General features: G+C 39.4%; 1 protein-coding gene across 7 annotated transcripts in view; it reads right to left on the bottom strand.

Annotated features, from left to right (window-relative positions):
* mast2 (microtubule associated serine/threonine kinase 2) overlaps positions 1 to 18141 on the bottom strand; it is a 155781-nt gene that overhangs the window by 54531 nt on the left and 83109 nt on the right. For 6 of the 7 annotated variants that reach the window (XM_063500919.1, XM_063500920.1, XM_063500921.1 and 3 more), the window contains one exon: positions 17295 to 17326. In XM_063500919.1, the coding sequence (XP_063356989.1) occupies positions 17295 to 17326 (32 nt within the window). Of the gene's footprint in view, positions 1 to 11909; positions 12702 to 17294; positions 17327 to 18141 lie in introns of those variants that run through there. The other variant, XM_063500925.1, reaches the window with a different exon arrangement.

Below are 18141 nucleotides of genomic sequence, written 5' to 3'. Positions count from 1 at the left end.
TATTCTGTATGCAAATGCGTGTATCTTCTACCATCTGCTGAAATGTGCCACTTCAGCAGTTTGTGGCAGCATGTAGTCGACACACAAACCTAAATGACAGATGAACTGCCAAATTAAAGATTCAGTGATGTGTGTTCATGGAATATCTTCATCTTACGAAGACACACATATACACCATTTATCTTTTTGAAAGTTTTCCCAGAAGCCTGAAATTTCAACAGATGTCGAAAACACAAACAGAAACACCTACACAAAAAAGGCCAAGTGGCCTAAGGCAGGTGATCATTAGGAAATAGTAGAAGAGATGTACAGAAAGGGTCAGCTGGAAAGAGAGAGAGATGAACTGATGACCAGAATTCAGAGTCTGCAACAATGACTACAACTTCAAATATTAAAGTAATGGATTGAATGAACAACAGGCCAGCTAATTAAACAGTTGCATGGCCTTAAGGTGCTATTAGAAGAAAGGTCATGGGGTTTGTCATCAAAAAATGTTAAGCTGAAGTCTTGATGCTGCAAATGAGAACAGATGATTGAGGCTCCAAAATGTATAGGCTTCCTCCTCTGGAGAGAAGGGGTGCGGTCAAGAAACTCAAAGAAATCTGATCATTGGATTCACTTTCAATTTAAAATTCAAATCATAACCAAAAGTCATATTTCTTGATGCATGCTCAATCATCCAGGTAAGTAAATCTCCAAAAGTTGATTCTGTTCATCTGGATGTAGAAACACTGATAACGCTACGCTACGTCCAGAATCAACTTTTGGAGACAAAAGTCATATTAGAATTTTTCTGGATCTGTAAATGCCATCCAAGCCTTCAAAGAAATCAGGAATGATTGCTAAGGTAATTTGTAAAGTTTTAAAATGGAAATCTTGAGGTAAATGTGGAAAAGGTGATGTTGGTTTGACAAATGTCTGCCAGAAAGCAGAAGATTCAGAGTAACAACAAGGGATGGGAAGCGAAGAGAAGAAGATTAAGAGAAGCAAAGGAACAAATGAACCACCTTCGCCAGGGGACGACAGAAGGGTGACAATTATGGCTTGCGGCTCTGAGAGTCCCGCTAAAACAAAAGAAATGTTCAGCTTGTAAAGGTTTCTTTACAGCAACCGTCACTCAGTCTGCTGCTGTGAACAAAGTTAATGAACAAATCATAGTGTCTGTCTCAACAATATGGAATAACATCCGAGTCACGCATCAGAAAGGCTTGGGGAAAAGAGGAAGTGAGCAGGTGCCTTCCAGTGGAGGTTCATTTACTGAGGCACAGGAGTTTCCTTTAATGAAAAAACAATGTCAGCTTCTTTCATCTGTTACTGACCAGAATATAAAATGAATCTATAACATGATGCTTTTAGAAATCTATCAAAGCTCTTCTACTATATTGCTGAAGTGAGATGAATATAGTATGAGCAATAAAAGTGTTATTATGATCATTATGACTCTTCTGCCAATCATTTTCTTCTGCTTATACAGTTGTGGGGCAATTGTCCCAGCTGCCATTGGACAACATAGAGAGAGAATCCTGAGGCTACAACAAGGAGGAGGACTTTATTTGTGGTTTTATCTTACTGTTTGGACTTTTTCTAGCCTTACAAGATCCAAAGAACAAAGACAGCCCACACTTCTGTCCTGCATACAACAGGAATTATGGCACCTATGAACAAATTCTGCACACATGAAGAGAGTGAAACTCTTCCAAAGGCAGAACAAAACATAATGCACTTCATGTTCAATTACTTCAAGTAACATAAGGATTGGAAGTCATGTTTCACAATTTCACATATATAAATGGATTGGCCGTCAAACACTGACAGTTTGAAATATATATATAACTTAATGCATTTAGTTTATGCTGACCATAAGACAGTGGAGATTTGCAGCCAAATAATTTAAAATAAAACTGTTTTGTATTTCCTTCTCCCTTCATTAGTTTTGGGTCACCAGCCAAGGTACCAAGGACATATGATGGTACAAAGGCACAAAGGATACAAAGCTGGTACAGTTAAAAATCAAGAGCAACTCCAGTAAGTTGCTGTTGGTTGAACCATTGTCAACATTAGCTTCCTGTATGTTTATTTCTGACTCACATAGACAAATGTAACTTCAGTACCGAGACTACCAACCTACCTTCCTTCTTTCTCCTGCAGGCATTTTGGATCCCTGCTGGGAAACATGCATCCATTATGCAGAACTGACTGAAGGCTAGACACACTGTCTGTGAGTGTGTGTATCCATATGTGTGTGGTTCTGTGTGTGTTTGTATGTGTGTGTAGATAAGTAAGCTTTTGGGTACCTGGTATCATCAAAGCAGCAGGCTGTCAGGTAACAGCACCAAGACTGAATTGCTTCTCTGGCTGAAGAAGGATTTATGGCTGAATCTTCAGTCAACATTACCACAAGTTAGAATGGCCTTTTTTTCTATTAGTAGTTTTTATCCAAGTTGATCCATCTGCCCATTTAATAGTATGGTGGTAAGTGATTCAAAGATATCATTTACAGCAACAGAAAAAAAGGCTTATTTGTTTGTTTCTTTAATATGAGTTTAGGGAATTTATGACATGCCCACCACTTTGTTTTCCCAAATCTGTAAATGTTCGAACACACGTCTGCTTACTTTATGTCTCTAAAAAGACAAAAACCTTGAGATCCAATAAACTTTTCCACTATAACACACAAAAGGCACAGTTATAGAAGTAAACATACAGGTTTTGACATGGCTGACAGACTAACAAACAGCTGCACTGGCAGATGTACCCACACACACACACACACACACTAAACAGACAGAAGGTAAGTTTATGTGGATAAGATCTATAGCGAAACTCATTTCCCACAGCCCACACAATAACTTTGTCTGAGGGTTACAGCCACCACAGGAAATCAAAGTGATAACAGACTGTGTGGCGGCATGTGTGTATGCTCCTGTGGCAAGAGCTTTAGGGTTAATGATCTAACAAATGAGAAAGGATTCAACTCCGCATTGTTCTTGTGTCACTGTGAACAGTTTCTAACAAAAAACGTTGCATTAAACTTTTGTTTTCTTTTAAATGAAAAGGGTTTTTAGAGGAAACATTTTTTATAAAGCACCTTTATTAGAATGGCATCAGAAAAATTAAAGGCACTCATCTAGATCACTGTCACCGTCACCAACACTGTAAAGATAAAGAAACTATGAAACACAAAGCAGCCAGTGTTTCTGGGGTTCCTATTCAAACAGTCAGTAAATTACAACAGAAGTCAAATGGTTCATTCAGTCATTTATTAACTTAGTGGCAGGTCTTACCTATTGTACTATTTTGGTTTTGACGTCATGTGCACATTGCCCAAGAGCAGGTGGCAGTTTAGCTCACTGGGTGAGCAGGCGACCCAGGTTTGAGTTCAACCTGTGGCCCTTTGGTGTATGTCTTCCCCCTCGCTCACTCTCTCCACTGTACCACTATCCACTAAAGGCAAAAATACCCCAAAAATATAATAATAAAAAAAAACCTTGCCCAAGAGCTGCCATATTGAACAGGATACAAAGCACCGGTTGCTAGGGAAAAATGTGGTTGGTGGTTCCTGAAGGTTGCTGGGGTGACATTGGTTGCAAAGAAACTGCTGGACCAAAAATCTCCAGATGACTAATTTGCTTGCTAGCTGTCTGTAGTTTTCCATGTCATAGTAAACCTACAAACAACTATATACACAGTGGACACTAACAGCATTTCTCAGAGAATATGAAATAGTATTTTCACCTTAAATTACCATCCCTAGTTCCTATAGGTTAGTTTTGCACAGCCAGCACAGCTTCACTGGTCAATCCACCGATCATGAATTACAGAAGACCTGAAGGATCAGCTGCAGAGGACAGCCCAGGGATCTGGTGTCTGTGCCATGTTTTGCTGGCACAAGATGGACCTACACATTATCAGGCAGGCAGTTTAAATGTTTTAGCTGACTGCAGTTCCCATTGTGCCAATTTAATGTCAAATAGCAAGTATAAAAGAGGAAATGATATCAAAGAACAGTGGAGCTACAATCTTTTGAAGTCTAAAACTGACAAAAGAAGCGCACTTTTGTTTTAAGCGCAGGCTAATGAAACAATAATGCAAAAATAGAACCATTTTGCATTTGAAATGATGTTAAAACTATACGGCTAACTTAGAGAGCTTAAAATAATCTGTATGTAGACATTTCTGTAAATGATGGCAAAGTAAAATGTATTATGCTTCTGATTTGAATGTGATAAACGCTGCTACAAAAAAAAGAACACAGTTTATTTTAAAACCTTCAGATCACCTTCAATCACTGCAAATGATGACTGTTATGCCTGATTAGGGCTTAACGTCATCTGTCGACTGTATCCACTCCAAAAACTGACAGCGCCTGTTGCTATGCAGGAGTTTCATTACCGTCTCACTTCACAAGCATTCTTCCCTTAAAAACACTGCTCTGGAGGTAACAAAAGAGCAACACACCACAGGACATGGTGACACGTGTGTGTGTGTGTGTGTGTGTGTGTCAGCTGCTACCCCTGTTATTACAGGGAGCAAAGAAAATTGCTGCTTCAAAGTGATAAGTACAGCCCTGTCTCTCCCTCTTGTTCCTGTTGGAGAAGCTACTTCTGCTTTGACTGACAGAGAGGAGAGAGCAGAGAAGAAGAAGAGGGGTCAACTGAGAGAACGACAGATGAAGGAACACGATGCTCATTGTCAAATCACACTTAGGTATGTCACTGTAAATATGGTCATATCAAGAAAATAGGATAAAAAAAAGAATTTGACAACAAACGTGCACACTGCAGATGCCAGCACCAAATGACAATAACTTATACTCAAAAAGCACCCTGTTCATACATCAAAACACACATCCAGTTAGCTGACCTTCATTTTGGAGCTGCTCCTGCTGAGCATTAAGACATGCAGGGAAGAGGAACGATAAAAGAGAGGAAAACGGAGCAAAACACAGGCAGTGGCATGAAAATAAAAAAGGCATATATGAAAGAGGGGAAAAAACTCAATGAAGGTAAGATAATGGAGGCTACCAGAAATGAAAGAGAAAGGATGTGTTTGTACCTTTTGGAGCGCCGCAGCATGCTTCTCTCAGGCAGCGAGAAATTGGAGAGCACCGTCCAGAAGGACTCAGACATGCTAACACTAGTGCAGTGCAATCATTGCTCTGACACGGCGACACTCGGCAGAGGACGCGGTTAACGAACAGACGCTGGCTTCCACCTGCCACACCGGCAACATCAAATGCGTGTGAGAGCTGTTAGTGTCTCTCCTCCCGCCTTCCCTCTTCTTATTCTCCCTATTCTGATCCTTTCTCTCTGCACAGTGCTGCCTCCTCCCTTCTGTCTTCTAACCCCTGTGTTTCTAAGTGGAGCTCAGCTGACTTCAGTTTCAGCTGAGACACACTTGTCATCAGGTCACAGATGCTCACAGACAGATATCTGAATGCAACCAATACAGAACTGATGCAGAAAAGAAAAACACTTTCTACTTAATTTAAGCACTCAAAGCATTTTCTGCTACAAGTCTCATTTACCCAGTTATACTAAAATCATGAAGCTATAAATGATTAAATCACACACACATTCATGCAAAACTTTGATTTATACCTAAACACTTGTGTAGGTACACACTCAACACATCAGGAGCAACTTGCGGTTCAGTATCTTGCCCAAGGTTACTTCAACACATGGACAGGCAAAGCTGGAGATCAATCACCGACGTTCTGGGTGGTACAGTAGATGACCTGCCCTACCAATGAGTATGGGTGATATAATATCTATTTTTCAATTCTGCCATATTGTTTATTCAATGGTCTTCATCCCTTTAGCACTGCCCGGCAAGACCATGAGTGTTTCTCCCAAACTCGTCTCTGTGTTACGTTGACGGTTCGATCTACTTGAGCAGAAGTCTGAACAAAGACTAATCAAGTATTCTTCCTAATGGCCAGCAGAGGACAACTCCTCTGATTGCAAAAGAAATCTAGCTGCTATGGGAAAACAACCTTAGGAGTATAGACTGAGAATAGTCACCCTGTCGTCAGAGCATGTAGAGAGAAAAATGGCCCAATACTTTTCAGCAAATGCAAGGTAAGTTTGCTTTATCTCAGTGTGTGATCGGAGGACTTTGGAGAAAGAAAACACTTTGGACTGCTAAACTGTTTTCCTTAAAAAAAAATGAAATTATCTTTTTCCATTTACTCGGGTTATGTGCACCTCAGGAGGTAGAGCAAGTCATCTACTAGTCAGAAGGTTGGTGGTTGGATCCCTGGCTGCTGCGGTCTGCATGCCAAATATCTTTGGGCTGCTCTCTATCCTGTTCATTCATCTGAGAATGTTCGATAAGAAAGCATTTACGTAGAAAAAAGTAGTTGCATGAAAGGGTGTATAAGGATGAATGTATAAAGTGCTTTGAGTGGTCAGATAGAGTGAAAAAAAGTGCTATAAAAGAACTAATCATTTATCATTTTTGTATAATAATATTTTATATCTAACAATAACTATAATATTGATATAATATTGATGAGGTGATTTCATTTATTTGAATTCCAGCGGTCAACCGCATGTCTGGTTATTTCATGCAGTCAAATTCAATGCAGAAGATTGTGTGTTGTTGTGTTTGTGTGAGTGTTTTTGTTTTCCAACATAAAATATGGATTTAAACTAAAATTAAGAAGCTATAAATGATCAAACAAACAACCCTGCAAATGGAAGCTGCTAAACAAAGTGAGTCGCTCTTTAAAAACAGCAAAAGAGTGTTGTAAGTGCTTTCTTGTGTCACCAGATGAGCACAGCTCATTAGTGCCGTTTGCTGGATGCTCTCAGCGGTCTGTCAGCTATAACACCAACAAAAGGTCGGCAAACTGAGTAATGGGGACAAAAAAAAGAGAAGAACACAACACACACCCCAAAAGACCAAACAGTTATGAGATGACACGCAGGGTGGGTCTTACCTCCAAAGGAAGGGGTTTCCCCATTGGTAAACAGGGGCTGACAGAGGGCCATCACAGTAACAGAGAGAGGGAGAGGAGGACGAAGAGGAGAGGGCGAGGTTGACTACGGGGGGCTGAATGACAGAGGGATGAAAGGAAGAGGGGGAAAGCAGGTGCTGGAGGAGGCTGTTGTTGCCGTGGCAACGCAACTGAGCTGGTGACCAGATTCTGCCAAAAGAGGAGGGAGGGGAGGAAGATGAAGAGAAAAAGACGCAAGGAGAGATGTGTGACGATGTGTGGGTGTGCGCTGGGTGGTTTAACACCAGCCGTATGCTTTTTTTCAACTCCCTGCCTGCTGTGCCTTTAGCTGGACTAGAGGAGCTACACTGTGACAATTTTTACACTACACTGAAACAAAGTTTAGCAAAACCTTCTTTGGTTACTACTCATGGCTAATACTTGCTCTTCTTTGTCTTAATAGTTTACTGACATTGTGATGGTGCTCTCCATACCAATGACCTCAATGGGTGTCTTGCAAATCTGTTCTTAATAATGATTAATTTAGAATTCAAATTTGTGCTTTAAAACTGTTTGTACTCTGTAAAGAAATTCAGAAATACCTCATGTGTACACACAAGCACAGAAGTTTAAACTACAGTGCTTAAGAAATGTATTAGACTACAACCCAGTGTGAGTTTTATCCCACAGCTACTATAAATTACCAGCATTGCTAATTACCAAAATCATTTGTTAATATTTTCGTAATGATTAATCCACCAGCAAGTACAAGCTCTTTAATCAAAATGATATTTTTAAATGCTAAAATATAATTACTGTCGTTAACCATGAATTTTCAAAGTTACTGTTTTACAAAAAAGCAGAAAAAATGCAAAGCACATTATAATTTTTGACTAAGATGCCAAATTACAGCATTCATAAAAAGAAAAACTTGTTTAAGTGGTTTAATGTTGAATGATTAATATCTGACTTTGACCATTGTACCGGCTCAATTTGGGTACCGGCTCAAACTTTTTTTTGTTTGCTTTTTGTAATTATTTGTTTTTATGACAGGTGGGTTTAATGAATTTGCTAAGCACTCAAAAAACTACTCCTATTCCCTGTAGATGCAAGATTCACCACTTTATTTTTCTTTAAACCGCCATCATTGACAAAGGAAGCACTTTAGAAAACTGTAGTTTTTCTGTCTTTGAATTTGGACACTGTTGTTTCATTTTGGTCTAAGGAGCTTGGAAAGAATAGTGTCTGAGGCATCTAAGAGCATTGGTGGAGAGTCCAATGCTCTTAGAACTGAAGAGTGGATGAGAGGCGCAACGTCTTCAAAGAAACTTAAAGAAGTCCAGATGCTTTTCTTTCCACACTCCTTAGACTACGATGACCTGGATGACTGAGAACCTTCACAGACATGTTGTTTCATTTTCTTTCTCTTCTTTTTTTTTTTTTCAAGATTTCTTTTACAAATCCGTCACTGCATTTTCCATAAAGAAGCTTAAGATGTTTCTGTGTAGTGAAATAGTTGGGTGACAGCATGCAGATAGCAAGAATGTATCTATGGATGTAGAATAATTCTGATTCAATGGTAAGATAACAGTGGTGGTGAATAATGCCTAATAGCACTTGTTTACCTGGGTAACCCCAGTTCTCTGACAATCAAGATAGGTATCTCACTATAGTAAGCACCTTCTGGTGTGACCAGTCATGGACACTAAACTACCACCACATCTGTCAAAGACAGACCAATCACTTCAAGGACATAGCATCTCACTCAATCTTCTTCGGGGAGTGATCGGGGATTTTCTTTGACTGGTACCTGCTGAGAGTCTGGAAATCACCACAATTCCTGAGTCGACCTATGAGCCAGCATTTTTTCCCCTGGAAGGCAGATACACAATAAAGAGAAGCCAGTATGGGTGAAACATGCTTTCTCTTTCTAGTCCCTGTCAGTACTCTTGCTGAATCAGTTGGGATCAACTGAAAGCTTTTCAGGGAGTTTTTAGGACATCCTAATAATAACGAATTACAGTAGTCCAGCCTAGAATTAACAAATGCATGAACTAGTTTTTCAGCATCACGACAGGATATTTCTAATTTGAGAGATATTGCATAAATGGAAGAAATCAGCCCTACATATCTGTTTAATACGCACACTGAAGGACATATCCTGGTCAGAAACAAGATTCCTCACAGTGTTACTGGAGGCCAAGGTAATGCACCAGCTACCAGCATGATTGGCACCAGTAGAAGCCATAAATACTAATGCTCAGCTTAGCAAGCAAATAGCTACACGAGCACAAGCTCACTTGATGTGCTAACTTGATAAAGTTCGTTTTAAACAATTTGACACCAGCTTACCAGAAAAATATCGTCACAAAACAAAAATGTAATTACAAAGTAATAATTAATCCTGAAACAAAAACAAAAAATAACAATGGTTCAGGACCACTGAGGAGCTCTAGTGATCTTTACAGGAAAGAAAGCAATAATGCCTGGTGTTGGGCCAAGGGTTATTAAGGGAGGTGTTGAAGACTGTGTGTCCTTGAAGTGATAGGTCCGTCTGATACAGACATATTGGTAGTGGATCTTCTACTCAGATCACACCAGATGGTATTTCCCATAGAGAAATACAGAGTGACGCCTGAAAGAGAACACAGGCTCCCTCACAGTTAGGGAGGGTTCCTCATCTGAACTACACACCATGAACTTGTGAAGCTTTGTTTAGTCTTTGTACATGTTTTTACTTATAGCTTATGGTGGTATGAGAATATGAGATGCTGGTTTAAATAAAGGCTGGCTTAAATTGCTGATCAGTTTACTGCCCATTGTTTCAGTAAACTTTTGCTAAGACATTCAGTTGGTTGTGTAGAAACTATACTTTTTTTAGTAGAAGGCAACAAACCGGCTGACAGTATAACAATTATACTGCCTGAACATACACCACCTGAGCAGAAGTCACTACTAAGTGTCCCCAACATATTGTCTGACTGCCTGCAGATGTCCCCTCACAGCAGGTAGAAAGCCTCACATACTAACTTATCACAGCCAGAGATGGCTGGACACAGTCTTGGATCAGCTTCAAAGAGCTCTGTAAGTACTCCCAGGGAGGCACCGGGTCAGCACGTAGACTGAGCTAAGTCATAGCACTAATGTGGATAGAACTGGTCTGACTCAATCAGTTTTGTCTAACTCACTGGGTTACAGTGAGTGGTACTGATAAGAAGCACACACTGTTTTAGGTTTACATTCAGCTGTCAGTTGTCACAGCTATGCAGGGCAGAATGACCTTATGGTGTTGATCTCCACCTCCCCTCCCCCCTGCTGGATGGGGCAGAGTGGGAGAGACCACCTACTGGGAGGTCAAGGGCTGCACACATTTTAGTATCTGCAGTTTTTACCTAACATACTGTAAGGCCATCTGTGGTGTGCCTCTATAGTTTTTAACACACCGATTTTGGAAGCAAAATTAAAGACAAAGTCATCATCAAATGCTAGCCTGGAAACTAAGTCACACCAGCTGGCATAGCAGTGAAAAAAACAACACTGCGTCCCAAATATTAGTGTGGAGCAGTCTGACCAGTAGGTTTTTGGAAGGTTTGTAGTGACAGTGTCACATAAAGTTGATTGAGATGAGCTGAAAAATACCACTGAATATTATGCAGTGTAAGATTATGCATGTTGCTTCTCTATATTAACACAAACATATCAGTCAACTCGAAAGCTGGGGGGGGGGTTTTGTCTGTGCTTCTTATTTTAAATAACAGCAGTGTGCAAATTCTTATAAATATTGCAATATATTATTATTATTATTAATATTTAATTATTCTGGAAGTTCTGCGTAAAGGCAGCTACAATATATTTTCTTAAAGGCCAGCATTGCCCTTAATAATTTGTTCATAACCTCCACAGAAAGTAAGAAACAACAACATTAGCATGTATACACATGTGAAAGAGTGCAAGCACAAAGTCACAGTAATCTGTTAAGCTGATGAAGGATTTCCCTCCCTGCTGGGATCTCACTCTGATACCTTCTCATGTTCATGGCTCCTCATGGTTTCCATTTCACTGACTCACTATGTATGTACACTATGTGTGTTCAGCACTGTGAATATATGTGGGTCATTGATATGTCACCTACACAAAGTTTCCATTTTTATTTGAAAATATTAAAGTTTAAATTGATATCGATACCATAAACGAAACATCTCACTCATGTATGCACTAACTTTAAATTCCCAAAAGCAATATGTAATTTTTTATATTTTATATCATCAATGCTTTTAATTCTCTTCTTTGGTATCAATTTTTTGTTGTCTTAAATGTATCATATGAATATTTCCAGTGTAATATATGAAGAGACTTTGTCCAATGATGTCCAGTTTGTGAAATACAGTATGTGGTTAAACAATAAAAGCAACTGTTGGGGATGTTATTTGAAATTAATGTAAAGACAAAGCTAAGCCTCTTAAACGTCTGGTTGGCCTGTAGTTTGCTAATGTAGGTATCATGTGGTAAGAGATCAGGAAAAAATATTCATGTAACCTAAGCATTTTATTTGGCTTGTAACTTTTTTGTTTTAACTTTGTATTTAAGCAGGAAAGCCTTTGAGATTACAATCTCTTTTTAAAGTGCTAAATGTACTTTGGACTGTGGGAACTTGGTCACTATTAGTGATTATGAACGTGCCATGAAGTACGAAGTGGCCCAAGCATCAGTTCCTGAGCTTGTCCTATTCCTATAAGCTTAAGATGAGCACTTTTCTGTTATTTTCCTGTTAAAATAGAGACTAAACAGATAAATCACAATATTCACATTATTGATCTTGAGGTGGTACTTTTATATAAGAATACCTCTGTCTGTTTAGCACAAATAAAAGAGAAGGAAATGGGATACAGCTCTTGTTGTGTTGATATGAACCTAATCTTCATTCGCTTTCACACACAAATTTGAACATGCCGTGTACACACACTCTTACTGGAGGCGAAGTTGCGGGGCTCCTGATCGCTCCCTCCTCCTCTTCATCTTGTGTACTGGGACAAATGAATCAGCTGTAATCTTTAATAATCCACCCGGCTGTATCAGCTCATCTGTCGGTCAAATACATACTGACCACTGAGCAGCTCCTCCAAAGGACCAGAAACTCTCATGTAGTTTAGTTTTCCATGGGTCAGACTGCTGACAGCACCTTCATGTATAAAAGAATGAGCTTAGCCTGTGCTACGTCAGCACCTACTCTTATCTCCACACAGAGACTCAGCTGTATGAGGTGTCTGGGGTAGACTGCTCTTCCACCGGCAAGCATGGGCTTGCTAATTCACAAACACACACAAACAGAGTGTGGAGCTACGTGCAAGCAACACACATATTTATCTGAGCTGGATAAACAAATTTGGTGTGTGTTACACAAACTCAATTGAGCTTTCCTCCTTCTCATTTTGTCTTCCCCTGATGAATCCAAAGTCTGTTAAAACACAAAATAAATCCTTTTGTTTCTCTTCTTGCATAAAACGTAATCCCAAAGTCAGAGAGAACATTACGTTCTGTGGTGTCCCATCAAGTCAGAAAAGAAAAAGGACCAACTCCTTAGTTATCAGCTCCTGTTACCGCTCAGCCATAGCAAAAGTTTGGAGGTAGTGTCCTGCCTGCACGTCCCCAGGAACAGAGTGCCTGCCAGAACTTCCCCGGGTACAGCCGGCCCTGTTAATCTCCCTTCAGTTCCTTAAAAGTCTCAGCCTGTTTGTGATCAGACCGTCCAAGAGAACTGACTGAGTCCTCGACAAACAGCCTACAGAGGGACGGGTGAACAGAAGGCTCGAGGGAGGGGTCAAACAGGGAGGTGGGAAGATAAAGAGTGGAGTAAAGCCTGACGTCTCCTTCTGTGCCGTTTGGCTTGGCTTAGTATGAGAGAATTTCTAGAGAACATTTTATCTGGAGAAAATATAATGTTTGAAAGAGTGTTTTAATGTTTTTTAACCTGTTTAAACTTTTATTCCACATGGTTTTTCTTTTGGGGTTGTCTTTGTGTTTTGTTTTGGTTTTTTTGTGAGTTTTTTTTGTGTTAGAATATGTAAAATAACTGACAATGACTGGAATATGTTAGAAATTAAACAGTTTAACAGAAAACACTGCTTAACCACTTTTCAAACTCAGTCTAATTTTTTATTCCTGTCACATTTACCAAACTCCTACAAAGTCCTACAATTTTTATGGATTCAACCTAAAATTATTTTAACTGACTCCTCTTCAGATGGTGTTTTTCTTTGGGTCAGGTTTTGAGCGTACGTTAACACCTAAAAGAGAAAAGTCAACACAGGAGACATTTTCATGATGCTATATTAGAGCATGTGTGAGGTGCAGCTGTCCACTTTCTGTCTCTATTCTCATTTCCGAGAAGCTTTGGTACACTGCTAAGCGCGACGGGCTAAATGCAGCTCATAAGCCACATCGCTAAGTCATAAACAATGACTCCAATCACAGCTGGCTTTGGCTGCGTAGTGAAACACATGCACACACAGTTCTGTTCATTTGGAGTGATTACTGAGCTAATATAGAAGCTGCAGCAGGACACGAGAATGCCATTAGAAACTATACTGGGTCTTTGTGTTTGCCTCTGGACTTGGAAAAGTTAGATTAAGGGGTCTGGTGGGGTCAGAATTTATTAGTGGAAGTTAACATTAAGGTCACTGAGGATTCTCACAAAATAAAAGTGAGCATGAGTGTCACATGATTCCCCCACTGAGTTCCTTTGCAAGCCCCCAAACAAAGAACACTTTTTCAAAATGTCATCTTGCGTGTGTGTAACTGACCTTATCCCATCTTGTTACTGACGTTTGAACATAGCAAGTTTAGTATGGAGGGGTGAAGCCAAATTGTAATTCAATTTGAATTTTTTAGTACCAGAATAATAAAATAAAATCAACTGCTTATTCAGTCCACCAGATGGTGGTGCTGAGTTTCTAGTGAGGTATGCAGAGTTGAGATTGCTCATTAAACAAACATGGTGGGATCTGAGGAAGAAGTTAGAACAACCATCTGTGTTTAAATTAAACTCATGGGCCTCTTTTGGATTTTTTAACAATGCTGGGACAAAGAGATGGAGATGAAAAACAGCCTAATATTCAGTGAACCAATGATCAGCTCTGTAGAGTCAAAGATTCGAAAGGAACAATGGGAGGGGGAAAAGTTGTTTTTGGGTTGTTGCTACAGCAACCATTTTTATACTTTGTTTGTTTGTTGAAATTTACCACAATTTTGGTGGGCTGGGATCAGAAAAGAGTTCAAACATTGGGCACAATTTTATACACCACCAGAGCCAGGAGGAAAAAAGATCTAGAGAAATACGCGTTTACATCTTATGCTCTGGGTTTTGTCACGCTTTTAGCAGCCTTTCTCAGTCATGCTGATGCAAAATATTCCTTAAAATATTCCTAAAAATTCATTTCATTTCATATGATTTTCTCATCATACTTGGAATTGCAGCCTCACAGGCCTCAAGTGCCTAGACAAGATGAAATATACATCAGTAGTTCCCACGTTGCTCATTAATGGAAGTTGTTCATGTGAGACGAGGGTTTATCCTGGAAGATAATGCGGATTGTGAAGATGATTGTGGGAAATCTTTTGATTTGCAAGTAACACAGAAACCATCCAATCTTAGCTAAATGGTGTTTACTTTAACCAAATAAAGAAGAATATCAATGTTCATTGAGAGTCACATCAAACAGAGTCAAGACCTTGTGTATTAATGTGATTGGCCAATAAAGCTGATTCTAATATAGGGTTTCAGCTATCATAGCAGACAATGATGCAAATATTTTAGTGATCCTGTGAAATCAACTTGCAATTTCTCTGCCTTTGAAATGGAAGCTCAAAGATGGGGGCCAGGTCTGAGACCACTTGCCATTTTCCAACTGACTTCGGTGCATAGATATGCCAAATAAACTGGGAACAAATGACAATAAGGCAGTTTCCGATCAATCTGGGTCAAGCTGGCATGTGCAATCTGTTTGCGATAGTGCTGCCGTGATAAACTGTGATAAATCTCAAATCTACTGCCGTCTGTTACAAATCTGTTCATCAGATGTGTAGTGCTGTACCAAAGCCAGCGACAGACTTCCCCATACCACACTGCACCACACGTCAGGTGTGACTATCTGCCACAGACTGGGCTCTTTCTAAAGAGGGCCGGTTCTCACATGGAGCCTTTTTACTGTACCTGAACATTACAAGCACTTTATACAACATGCCTCATTCATCTAATCACACACATTCATACAAGCATCTTCTGCTTCACACTCTGATAAATACACTGATTCTTTGGTATGCAGACTGATGCAAGCAGGGATCAAACCACTGTGCTACAGCAAATTTATAATATACAAGTTTATTTAAAAAAAAAAAATAGATGCCACTAGTACTGTACCTCATTTCCCCCATGTATGCCTCTTTCATAAGACAAAATGAGACATGCTTTCTGGTGTTAGATGCACTGTAAACTACTCTAACAATCCTTAATAGCTCTGATTTGTGTGTTTTGTCGTTTCATGGAGCAGACAAGCTCCACAGACTGACTCTGAGAGACTCAATGTGTTGGGCACTGACTGCTCAACCTCTGGTTGACCACATGGTTGTCGCAGCTACTTCTAATCTGTTCTAGAAAGCCCAAAAATTCTGTGCAATCATTTTCCAACCAGTGTTTTCCTGGTCATATGGAGATCATCGTCCTAATTTTTTTCTAGTTTAACTAAAGCTTCATAGATTACTTTTTAATGACAGTAGGCAAGAAGGCACTTTCAATAGTAATATTACCCAACACTAGTGCTACTAGGGAAAACATTCCCTCAAGACATTATTTAAGATATCAAGTTCTTGAGGAAGGCAAGAGGAAGGTTGCAAAGCATTTGATTCCTCATTTCCTAATGGACATGGAAGTTAACTTAACCTCCATTATTTCTGTTGAGACCTGCAAGAAAAAGTAATCATTTTGAGAGAAGGTTCTTCTCTTACACTTTCCAGAAAGACACAAGAAACCCTCTGCAGGACTGCAGAACAGCTTTAGGATGACTGCGCACATTCTGGCAGTGATTTGTTCTACTGTGAACCCACATCGGCACAAATATGACCAAGAAAGACTCAGAAAACCTATAAAATTCAGAAAAAGGTTTTTCCAGTGAACAGAGAGACAAGCCTAATTAATTAAATGACACAGGTCATGTGTGATTATAGCCCAGAAGTAATTTAAAATTACTTCTGGGCTATAATCAGCAAAGGTATGTTTGTTAAATAAAGAGGGAGAGAAATGAATGAAAGAAAAACTGCTTTGGACATGTTACAAGAAGAACATTGGACTGGTATGAGGAAGAATGACTGAAGTGATTGCACTGACCAGCTGATCTACCACAGAGTAACTCCATGCTGAAGGTTTGCCAAGGCTCTCAAACTCCACATTACCTCAACATCAAGATAAATACAGAAAGACCTCAAAACACTGTCAAGGGAATGTGACTAAAGTGCAAAGAATTTACAGGAGGAAAAATATCTGCTGACTGTATGGCCTTTTGTCAGTTTGCTCTCTATTCACAGTTAAATTTACATGCAGGTAGGGCCTTGTCTGGAAGAGTCAAAGTATATCTTATAACACAAGTCAAATAAAAAGGTTTGTCCACATTCAGTGTGGAAAGCAGATCCATGAAGCATTCCAGGATCATAAAGTAACAGAACAATGGTACACATTGGATAGACTTGTAGAAGGAAAGAGCCAGCTTTAAGCCCATTACTCATACACATCAGGACTAGTTAGAGTGTTTAAAACTGCACAGAGAAACAGAGTGAGTGATGAACACCCCTCTCAAAGTACAGTTGTGTTCAGAAGTTTAAATACACTCATCGAGTGCATGAATGTCATGGTAATTTGGGGCCTTTAATAATTTCTCTGAAAATATTTAATAAGTGCTTAAATGCCATTCTAGTGCAATCATCTGAACTGTTATGATGCCTGCACTAGAATGGCATTTTCCCCCAATGCATCTCTGACTTTTGGTAGGACTTATCAGCATGACATTACATTAGAACTTTGGCACGCACACACGCACAAAAAGATATAAATAGGCCTAAGCACACAAACAAACTTAGTGGCCTCTAAATAATAGCTCTTTATCCCTTCACTTGAAGCTCTGCTCAATACCAATGACCACTAAAGATGAAATTTAGGATGAAAGATATTGTTTTCCAAAGAAATTTAAAGGGCCCGTACAGTCAGAGGTGTGTATAAAGTTGATTGCTTTGCACCATAAAAACTTTCCAACCATTTCCATATAAGGCTGGAAATAGACAAAAAGCAAAGCGAATGATGGGTACTTACAAGCTGCCTCTTCTGGGAAGGCTCAGTTCCTTCTGAAAAAAAAAAAAAAGGCAGAAAGAAAGACACAGTGTCAAAACTTGTAGCATTTTCCATTTGTTGTTGTATGTCAAAAGCACTACATCTCTTTAGACATGACAAAATATTAGTTGGATCTTTTTGACCAAAAAGTGTCACTGTGACATAATTTATACAGGCAGCTTCAACATGAGACCCCCGGTCATTGTGGTTCAGTGCGACCAATATAACACCTGCGTAAGGGATTGAGACTTTACTGCTCAACCAAATGTTCTGATTAACAATTTCACTTAATTTCATTACCGTCTTTTTTGCACATTCTTTTTATCATTTGCTTCCTTTCCCACATGCTGAGACAACATCTGACTTTTGTTGAATGACAGTGAAGAAACCAGCGAGAACTATTGCAAATTCAGCATCACTATCTTGTGCTGTGGATGCCACGCCCAATGGAAAACTGCATGTTTGCACGAAGTCAAAGCCAGGTGAAGTCAAAGCTGTTTGTAGTCATGTTTTGTTCAGTTATTTATGAAGTCTTGAAAAATGGCCTTAAAAAAGAAAGCTAAATGATTACCAGACATAACAGCAGTTAAAATAACAGCAGTTTTATTGGTTAATGGAGCTTAAAAAAACACAAAGGAGGCTACATGAGAGTAAGAAGGTTTTACGTGAGATCAAATATGACTAATGTCTCCTTTAATTCTCACTGTATTTATTAAACAAAGGAGTTATTGTGGTCGCATTCATTCAAAAGCACTATGTGCTTCACATTCTAAATGCTTCTCAGCATTAACAATATGTTCCACCTAAACATACCTGGTGTAGCACCTTT

The sequence above is a fragment of the Pelmatolapia mariae genome, linkage group LG17 (assembly GCF_036321145.2).
Source record: "Pelmatolapia mariae isolate MD_Pm_ZW linkage group LG17, Pm_UMD_F_2, whole genome shotgun sequence".
NCBI classification, from domain to species: domain Eukaryota; kingdom Metazoa; phylum Chordata; class Actinopteri; order Cichliformes; family Cichlidae; genus Pelmatolapia; species Pelmatolapia mariae.
The sequence above is the reverse complement of the archived record's forward strand: the minus strand, read 5'-3'. Positions and strand labels throughout refer to the sequence as shown.